The 9,990-nt window shown below is 43.0% G+C and overlaps 1 protein-coding gene and 1 long non-coding RNA gene across 5 annotated transcripts; one reads left to right on the top strand and one right to left on the bottom strand.

Moving 5' to 3' along the window:
* Positions 1-239: 239 nt before the first annotated feature.
* On the bottom strand, positions 240-3,356 carry LOC119028881. 2 transcript variants are annotated; one of them, XR_005077833.1, is made up of 4 exons: positions 3,072-3,353; positions 2,801-2,860; positions 1,920-2,011; positions 240-1,141 (listed from the first exon to the last, which is right to left on the bottom strand). It is a non-coding gene; the product is annotated as an uncharacterized LOC119028881 (long non-coding RNA). The 2 variants fall into 2 exon arrangements; XR_005077832.1 differs by having other exon boundaries at positions 240-2,011; positions 3,072-3,356.
* fstl3 (follistatin-like 3 (secreted glycoprotein)) lies at positions 2,625-9,755 on the top strand. Of its 3 annotated transcripts, none has more exons than XM_037115293.1 (7): positions 2,625-2,885; positions 3,427-3,632; positions 3,824-5,389; positions 5,845-6,030; positions 7,771-7,986; positions 8,070-8,297; positions 8,399-9,755. In XM_037115293.1, the coding sequence occupies exons 3-7, from the start codon at positions 5,320-5,322 to the stop codon at positions 8,449-8,451; spliced, it is 753 nt and encodes a 250-aa protein (XP_036971188.1). In that variant the 5' UTR covers positions 2,625-2,885; positions 3,427-3,632; positions 3,824-5,319; the 3' UTR covers positions 8,452-9,755. The 3 variants fall into 3 exon arrangements, with proteins under 3 accessions (XP_036971188.1, XP_036971189.1, XP_036971190.1); XM_037115294.1 differs by having other exon boundaries at positions 3,460-3,632; XM_037115295.1 differs by lacking the exon at positions 3,427-3,632.
* The last annotated feature ends 235 nt before the right edge of the window (positions 9,756-9,990 follow it).

Consider the following 9,990-nt stretch of genomic DNA (forward strand, 5'->3'; position numbering starts at 1 on the left):
CTCTGCCAAGGCCCAACAGCCCCCTTTTGTACTCACTCATAGATACCATCCACTGTCAAATTAACGTATATGTTGAAAAAACACCTTATCACACAATGTTAAAGAAAATGAGAAAAGGTCTGTCACTTCATGTGGTCTATTCTGGGCTGAGACACATCCTCCGTCCAAGTTTCATGGAAATCCATTCTGTAGTTTGTTTTTTTATCACCCTGCTGACAAACCAAATTAACAAACGGAGCAAAGGTTTAGTTGTTTATTGACACTTAAATGTGGAAATTATTACACATATAATTACATTCTACTTGGGATCACTCATTTAGACAAGATGACAACTTTTGCACCGGGCAAACTGACAAATTGAATTTTAGACAGCAGAATACCATGAAGGAGTAAGCTGCAAATATCTTTTTAAAAAAACAAAAGAACAAGCAACTTTGCCCTCACTGTGCAAGAACTAAAATCAATTCAGCAACTTGCAGAAATAACTTCAAACAAAAAGAGACCTGGCATGGCACTTTGAACTGAGCACTTGTGTTGTTGGCTGGTACAATGGAAATGCAGTGGCAATTACTGATACGCAGGAAATGTTTTTCTCACTTTTTCCTGCATCCTCTGCGCTCAGTCGTCCATCAGCACGTAACGCAGTTAAGGAAAATTACCAGTTAATGTATTGCAATGAGCATACTAGAACCACTGACTGAGGCAATCTCAGTTCCAGTCGTCTGCCATAAAAATGGCAAATTGGACACTTTCATCAACTAAAATGACATGACTGTATTTGTTATCCAAAATGTTAGTTATGTAGATATCAATACACTAACCAAATGGTGACATCTGCATTGCTACACAATTACAAGAGGCTGAATTGGAAATTGTAACATTTGAGATCTGGGATTTGCCAAGGTTGTGAAAGTCTGTTATGCAAGTTGAATAAAAAAAAACAAAAAAAAAACACTTGAGATCTTTTTACAAGGCGTCCTGGATGCAGGAGCATAAGGCGCGTATTGAGAAGATGAACACCTGGGGGGGTTTATTCCAGCCCACTGATGGAGAGCAGAGATCCCGAGCAGCATGCGGACAGAGCTAAACGACATCCACTCTGCCACCAAGGGAGACCCTTAGTCACGACTGCGCCGGTGCCCTGATGTGAGGGGGACGGAGAGAGTGGAAAAGGTGACGTGGGGCCAGAGGGAGGAGGGGGAAGTGCTGTTTGTATGAGCAGCGCGTGTGCTGACATTAACCTTCCCCATTAATGAACCGCTGGAGGGACTTCACATGGGCGACTCTAAACACAGGAAGGAAGTGGGGAAGAAGAGGGGGAAGAGGAGGAGGAGGAAAGTTGTGTGCAGAGGGGACGGAGGGGGTGATTCTATCCGGCCTTGTCACTTTTCCTGCCCTCATTGCCGGTTCAATCAGTAACACACATTAGGAGTAAATTGAGTGGAGAGATGATGCACCTGCTTTCAGCCAGTCTGGGGCAGACAGAGCAATTACCACTCCCGGGCCCTGTTTAGCCCAGTGACGTACGCACCAACAGTATGACCTAAGATAGGGCAGTGGGTGGACTGTAATGGGGAGGTAGTATTTCTGTCTTTCTATCGATTCGATGTCTCTAATGGAAATAAACAAGTGTTTTCTGTCCAGCTCTAGCACAAAGACACAAACTTCATATCCTCTACTGGACTAGTGTGCAAGTTCTTTTTCCCCCATTGAAATGAAGTGTTATGGTACTTTACATAAAAGCTACAGAATGATATCACTGAGCGGGGAATGCCTCGGAGTCACACAGGAAATCAAGAAAAAAAATCAAAGATGCAAGCTGACGACAGGAGAAGGTTATGCCCAGTTAGTCACCATGAAGTTGAACTAAGTTGTCAGTGTGACTCAACCAAAGGAAGAAAAACTTGACTCATCCTCACAGTGTGATGGTCATGGTCAGCTGTCGCTCCTCAGGGGATGGCACTGCAACAAGGCCTCACTTAGATATCTTAGATAAAGATGACCGATGGACCTAAGACACAAGTAGAAATTAAACCTTCGACTGCTCTGATGTCTTTATTTAATGCCTGAATGAAATTGTATATAAAGTGAGGACAAGGAGGCAGCAGAGGTGAGCACACTGACTTGAGAGTGGATGTCAAATCGAGAGAAAGGCGAGGGGCGCCCCCGTATGGTCAGCCTAATTGATTGCAACCGCAACCACACAGCATGGACCCCCAGCAAAATGCATAATGCAGCATCATCGTTGGTATTATGCAACATATGGTTAGATGCGTGTGTGTGTGTGTGTGAGTAGGAGTGACAGTATATGATATACTCAAGTGATATAATCTCGCATAAAGAAAGGGCAGCGTCTCTTCCCCCCCCAAGCCTGTGAAGCACCTGGCACTGACATGTGTCTCGGACTCATCCCCTGCTCTGCATGCAAATAAACTAAATGCATTTGCCGTATTAACAAGAAGGTCCAAATGATCAAGAATTTGTCATTGACAGCGTTTTCCAAAGTTTTTAATGTTTCCTTTAACTCAACAACTCACAAAATTGAGCGATTTTGTAAGGGAGTCTGGGGAATTTCGCCACAGGTTACAAAGTAGTTGACTGTATTTGTTACTGTTTACTGCATTTGACATGTTTACCATTGAGATCTTCTGTAAATTGTGTAGCTAAACGTTTGAAACAGAGGAGGCGTTGGTATTAAATTTAGAGTGTGTGGTTCGGCTACAGTGTTCAGCTACAGAACGTTAGGCTTAATGCCAATTAATTGACAAACGTCAGGTGTTTAGCTTGCTGGTTAACTTACCTGCTAAGTCAGCTAGCTAACGCAGCTAGCTGATATTTGCTGATGGCATAGTTGCTCATGCTGAAAGTGGAGCGACATGTGAACGGTAGGTTAATATAAAATTGTGGATAACAAACAAATTCTGTTTTAGGCCTCACTTAACTGGCTTGCTCGTCACTAGTAGTTATCTAGCTTAACTAACTAATGTTATGGCTATCGCGCTAAGGTAAGTTAGCTAGTCTCTTCACTTGTTTGAATGAACTGTTTGTGAAATATGTTCACTTCATGTTACCTTTTCCAATGGGGAGCATGCCAATGTTCCCACAGCCCTATATTCCCCAAATTCCCCAAATTTTCTCAAAATTAGGACCTATGTTCCCACATTTCCTTTTTCATAAATTTGTATAAGATTTTATCCCCCCTTGTCCCAGTTTGGAAGCCAATTACACCCCTAACCCAAAAAATCTTGTGGTAGGATAGGGCTTAAATTGAATTGAAGGGAAATGTATTTGTATTTTATTGTTTGAAATCTGTCGTGTTTCTCACACAATAATGTGATATACAGTAGGGAATACAAACAAACTACATTACCTGAATTAAATGGTTATGATGAGGGGAAAACAAACCCTACTGCCAATTTCCTCCAGGAGATGGCAGTGGTGTTTTTTGCTTTTTTTCAGCATTATCAACGGGCGAGTATCCAGTGGAACAGTCTGGAGCTCCACACCTGCCCCGAGATGAGGCACACTCGCTCCATTTCACATTAGACACAGTCCACCATGGGCTCCTTGGATTTCATACCACCCCACAGAGCCACTTGAAAGAGACCAGTATTTCTCAAAGATGAGACATAGTAAGCTGTGCCCCTAATAAAGATCATACATTAGTGGGTGCTCTCAAGTCCCCACCATGCTGTATCCATTTGTACGGCTCGGCGGTGGTGATCCAAACCATATGAGGAGCTGAGTGGATCTGCAGAGACCCATGGAAGAAGGCAAGGCCACCCACAGCCATAGCTCACTACTCTCCTTCCCTCCCTCCCAGGTCAGGCAGCATTCCTTCGGTGCCCTGGGGATCTCCGCCGAAGAAGAGAACATCATTCACAAAGACTCAGATACGACAGCATATGCTACCCTCATCCCCCCCACCAAACGATCAAAAGGGAGCATGAAAAAACAGTGACAGACAGATGGGTAGACTCACATTACTCTGCAGGCGTACCTCTCAGTGTCGGAGGTGAACGAGTGCAGAGAGAGGAGCAGTGCAGATGTTCTGATCGGACATGATGATAGTGCACATCAGCCTCTTGTCAACTCTGCTGATCCTTTTTTTTTTTCAGCAGAACATGTCAGTCCATCTGCTCGACACGCTAGACACATACTGTATATCTATCCACAGCCTTTCAGTGATTTCAGTCTCGCTTGGCTGTGGCTGTCTGTGTTTGGTCAAAGGGGGCTGCAGACATGAATGTGCTTGATAAGCTCCGGCATAGTCGTGTTTATTGAACTTGATACACTGCTCAAGGGCAGACCACCTTCACTCCTACTCTTCCCCTCGTCTCTCGGTGTTATTGTAACCGCAGCTGTAGAGCGCAATAGCAGCATTCGCTGACAGACAATCAACAAAATGTGGTATGACAGAGTTGGAGAGGCAAATGACTTCATTAATTCAAGGGCTGCGCATATTTTTAGCAACTTGATTTAATCTGATCTCACGCAAAACGGACTTATAACAACCTAGGACATTACTGTTGCCGCTTTGCTGCAGCGGCCCCCCTTCCTCACTCTGCATTTACATTACAGAGAAGCACAATTTTAGGATCAAAAGATAACGCTTTGAGCACAATAATGAGATGAGATTGGCCGGATCTGTCATTTCTGTAGGCCACTTTTCTCCTCCACAACCACATGGTGCGGCTTATGGACAGATACAGAGAGAGATGAGACAATACAGAACATAATGTTCAGACAAAAAAAAAAGTATTGGCTTAAACTTCTTCTCATGAGGTCACACCATTCACATATTATGCAATAAAGTGTTTTCCCAAATAACCAAACAGCTAATTTAATTAGTCTGTGGAATAGACTGCATTTAAAAAAAAACTTAATCTAAAGTTTAATAATGAAAGCCTAATCTAAAGCCCACTCTAAATCTTTTCCAGGACTCAATTAGCCTTTAATTAGTCTAATATGGTGTGAAAATGTTTTGTGGGGTCATATAAGTGCCCAGTGTCTGGCGCTGGAGGGCATGGATCATTTCCCGACTCTGGAAATTGAGTCAGAGTCAAACTGTGTCCTGCCCTGGCTTATTACTGGCTGAGAGGATCGCCCATCCCAGCAGCATAATTCCATCTGGGCTAAATATTTATACAGAGGGGGAACGACATCACTTATCCACAACACATTCATTCACGTAAGGGAGAGCTACTTCCAGAGTGGAGTCAGAGTGATCCGTTCGGCTTGGAACATCGCTGCTTCTTGCTGATATTTGCTCAGACAAGCTTTTCAGAAAACACTTTTTGTATCAACTAGAGAACAACAATGAGCTTCTTCTTCTGTGTTTTTGGAGTGATTCTCACTTTGCTTCAGATTGGGAGGAATCCTGCCAGCGGTGAGTGGAAGATCTTTTTGTTTCTGTTTCAGTATTTTTGAAAAAGTTGGACCACGATGTAGCCTGTTTTTAAAAATAACTCAGTGAATTAATGATGAGGTACTTTTATTGTTTGGGTTTTTTTTTTCACAGAATTCAGATTTTTATATCATTGCCTCAGTCTCTTGGACATATATTGGAACCCTCTGTTTTAAACAAATGTGTGTTTTCAAAAGTTTGCACAATATAATAGATAGATAGATAGATAGAATCACAACAGGTGAAAACATCCTAGCAGACAAATGCTAAGGAAAATCACAGCTGTGAAGTCTCATAACTAGCCATTTATAAGTGGATCTTGACTAGAAGGAGTCCTTTTTTTTTACCTTTTAGTTTTTTTTTTTTGTCTGAGTAACTTGTGTAACTAGTGTAATATTTCTACATATATATATATTATAATATTTCTTTGTCTCCAGCTGGGATGTGCTGGCTGCAGCAGAGTCAGGACCAAAGGTGCGACATGGTGCTGATGAGAGGGGTGACCAGAGAGGAGTGCTGTGCTGGGGGCCGCCTGGACACAGCGTGGTCCAACACCAGTCTGCCCATGAATGAAGTCAGCCTGCTGGGCTTCCTGGGAATCGTCTCCTGTAAACCATGCAAAGGTAAACAAACAAACCATTAAAAACAAAGTGGTTGAATCTGCCGAGAAGATGGAATTAGTTACTCACGTATTTGTTTTGTTTATCACAGCGGGGCATGATATTACTCACAGGCCTTACAGTCATATTGTGAATAAACATTGTAAATATATGTTGACTGAAGTTGCTACTGTCATTGGTAAGTACTTGGAGTTTTTAAACTCTGCTTAGGTATCATTCACAGAAGAGTTAACTCGGGTTTTAAGTATCGCAGGGACATAAACTGGCTGTTCCGTCAGACAGTATAACTCGCAGTGGGAGAGTTAGTGAAAGTTAATTGAAACCACGTCATTTGCGAATCCAGATATTTGCACAATGAGTTCCCGGCGCAGCTTTCTAACAAAATGCAGACGTGGATGGAAGAGAAGGCGTTCCACATAACTCCACCCAGCTGTCCTGAGAAGCTTCCCCTGCTGGAATCGCAGCAAGGTTCATTCAGGTTCACTTGCAGATAAATTCTGTTTTCATAAGCGGCACTTACACTATGTGATCCCGGGCCAAAGAAGTGAGAAATTCTCCAGGTTGTTAAGTTCCAGTAAAAATCTAGCTACTGGCATCTTTTCAGCATCGGCCCCAGGTTTTTTCTGGCCTCATTGTGAAACAGAGATGTGGACTGTATTTAGATAAGAAGCAGGGAGACCACGGTTAAAGGTAGCCTACAGCTTGATAACAAGAAAAATGCCTCCCACATAAAGGTAAACCGCTGCTTCACATGAAAATGAATGAAGTTGAGGAATAGACCCTCTCTCCTTGTTATGTCTTCACTTATTCTCCAAAGCTTGTTAAAAAGGAGCCCTGTTTGCTTCCATGAACAAAATAAGAAAATGCATTCCTGCAGGATGGAATAAATGCCTGCCACATGCCCAGATGTCTGGGACTCATAATGTGCAATAGTATCTTAATCATTTGGAATTCTGTGGGAGGAAAGCAAGAAGATCGTCGAAGTTTAAAGGTGGCTCGAGACACCTACGCAATCACGAGGCGTTTGTTGTTCTCAGACATTTCCTTATTGGGAGGCACAGAGGTGATAGAGAGAAAATGTACACACAGCAAGACACAGAGTGAAAGATGGAAATCAACCAAAAGAAGAAAAAAAAACACAGCTCTTGAATAAAACAGGATATTGAAGTACTGGCAGGGACAGGAAATAAGAAATAAGTTTCTCATTGTTTACAGGATCTTCAGGACTCAGAGTTGATCAGGCATCATCCCTAAAGACTCAGAAAGGTCCTGGGAAGAGACCTGTGTGCATTGTCTAATGTTTACTCTGCACTGTGTAGGATTACAGTTCCCCCTGCGCTTTGACATTATGGGGTGTCAGAGGAGCCCGGGGCTTCCTCATTTCTCAGCCTGTAAACGTCTCTGACAGCTATTTGAACTCCATCTACCGCGGAGCCCCTCCGTCCCTCTGCAGGAGCTTAGCCCAGTCTGTGTGCAGCCGTACACATAGATCTGTTATGAAAACACGCCAGCCTCACATTCCATCAGGCGAGACACCCCTGTGTGTAATGGTCAATAAAGAGATGTGATTATTGTAAATATTGTGCAAGGTGAAAGTTGTGTTATGGTCTGGGAAAACCCCAGATCTCAAGCTTGTTTTGTATGAAAATGCCTGTGGGTCACCTGATGTCTGCAGACTTGTTAATACAGTAACATTACGCTGACACTCACGCACATCTGAAACCACTGGCTGTGCTTTTGTAGAGACTTGCGAGGGAGTCAAATGCAGTCCTGGAAAGGTTTGCAAAATGAAGATGGGAAGGCCCCAGTGTGTGTGCTCTCCAGACTGCTCTCACATTACCCGGAAGCACGCTGTGTGCGGCAGCGACGGAAAGTCGTACAGGGACGAGTGCACTCTGCTGATGGCCCGCTGCATGGGACACCCGGACCTGGAGGTCATGTACCAAGGAGACTGCAAAAGTAAGCAAAATGAATCTTGCTTATGCACAAAAGCATCACACTTTATTTTGGCCAATACTTCATCTGTCTTCTTCCCTGCACAGAGTCATGCTCCAATGTGGTGTGTCCAGGCACCCACACCTGTGTGACTGACCAGACCAACAGCGCTCACTGCGTCATGTGCCGCACAACTCCCTGCCCAATATCCATGCTGTCTGAGCAGGCGATCTGTGGCAACGACAACATCACATACCCCAGCGCCTGCCACCTGCGCCGGGCCACCTGCTTCCTCGGCCGCTCCATAGGAGTCCGCCACTATGGCCATTGCAACAGTAAGGCCAGAAATACAACTGTCACGTTCTCTTTTTACCCGATTTAACTTATCTTTGCAACAAACGAGGATCTTACAGCGTACAACTCTGTTTTTGTGCAGATCCCCCTCGGAAAGCTAACAACTCAGTTGGCAGCGAGGAAAACGCAGTCTAGACGGACAAGTCCCGACACAGCCCATGTTTCAAGAAGAGTTTCCAAGTGTCACACCACTAGCTTCCTATGATGACCTCTTTTTTTCCACCCCCCCCCCCCTTTTTTTTTTACTCAAAATGACAATACATTTTATATGGAAGACCTCTGTTGGAAGACATTCATTAGTGTAACTGCCTCAAAAAGCACCACAAAAACCTTTGTGTAGAACAGAGGCAGATGATCACATGTGTCTCGAGGTAGCGATATCTCCTTGACTCTTTGGAGGATGTGTGCATATTGTAAATAGAATACCACTGCTATTTATTGGAGAAGGTATCAAACTCTATTTATGTTTTTATCCTAGCAACAAATCCATATATCCTTGGGAAAGCTGATGCAAAAAAAATTATATATTTATTGTGTTTTGTTTGTTGTGTATATACAATAGCGGTCACTGGCATTGGTGTTTTACAACCTTTTTAACAGTCTCCATTCCCCCGCAAACAAACAGTTTCCCCTCACGAGCTGATGGAAGGCAACGCTAATTTGTTTAGAAGATTCATACCACTTCACAGCCTACCAGTGTGGTTTCAGCTCACCACAAACAACAACAACAGGATAACTACAGTTGTACCGTACGTACTTTAGCTTATATCTGGAGGTGAGGAAGAGGTCCAGCCTAAACAAACCTGTATAGTCTGTCTGCCCCCACACATGTTTACTCTGGATCCTGATCCAAACCAACGACCACCCGGTGATCACTAAAAATTAACAGTTTGGAGTCTCAGAAAACTGTTGGTACAAACCCCAAAACATTAACAATACCTCCTCTGTTGAGTGCTTGGCTTTGTTTTTCTCGGTGCATTTTTGTAGGTCATGCTCGTCTTTTTTCCGTTGCTGTTCTGCTGCTTTGATTCGATTGGGTATTTTTTTTTTAAAAAGAACCTCTGAACAGACAAATGTTAATTGCACCGTCGCTGAACAGAAAATTAAATTTGTCTCAGAACGGACCCAAATTTAGGCCTTACTTGATTACACTGACATCGGAGATGACAGGGCGAACCTGGCAGATATCAACACAAATGGCCAATTTCAAGTGGTCAAGTGATCCGTTGAATCTTAAAGCTCAAAGTAGATTTATGAATTACTTTCAATAATCTTTTTTAGTGTATTACGCATCTTTTCAACGACCCTTCTGTAAATAGCAGTCTCGTGTGTACCTACCTGTGTACCTACTGTGAACTTTGAATGATGAATGCATCGACATATTTTTGTATTTTTGTACTGCCATTTCAAAAACAACATAAAGTTTATTATTTGCCACACGGTGTCTTCTTTCTTTTACAACTTTCAAAAAAGAATGAAACGTGTTTCAACCTTATTTTTTTCCTACTACATCTCAACTAACCTCGTTTTGTCTGCAATTTATTTAATTTCAATACACACAGTACTCTATGAACGTGAAACTCTGACATATTTTATAATATTTGGATTCTTCTAAACTGTGTCACAGTCTTAATCATGGCCAGCTTTCAGTCAAATGAGATCACACTTGCACCC

This window comes from Acanthopagrus latus, chromosome 11 (assembly GCF_904848185.1).
Source record: "Acanthopagrus latus isolate v.2019 chromosome 11, fAcaLat1.1, whole genome shotgun sequence".
Taxonomy (NCBI): domain Eukaryota; kingdom Metazoa; phylum Chordata; class Actinopteri; order Spariformes; family Sparidae; genus Acanthopagrus; species Acanthopagrus latus.

What these genes read in the sequence shown, in the direction of transcription:
- fstl3 (XM_037115293.1), top strand. Translation starts at nt 5,320, where the DNA reads ATGAGCTTCTTCTTCTGTGTTTTTGGAGTGATTCTCACTTTGCTTCAG. An exon ending in TGGGAGGAATCCTGCCAGCG is followed by an intron (nt 5,390 to 5,844) that starts GTGAGTGGAAGA and finishes CTTTGTCTCCAG; the next exon opens with CTGGGATGTGCTGGCTGCAG. An exon ending in GTACCAAGGAGACTGCAAAA is followed by an intron (nt 7,987 to 8,069) that starts GTAAGCAAAATG and finishes TTCCCTGCACAG; the next exon opens with AGTCATGCTCCAATGTGGTG.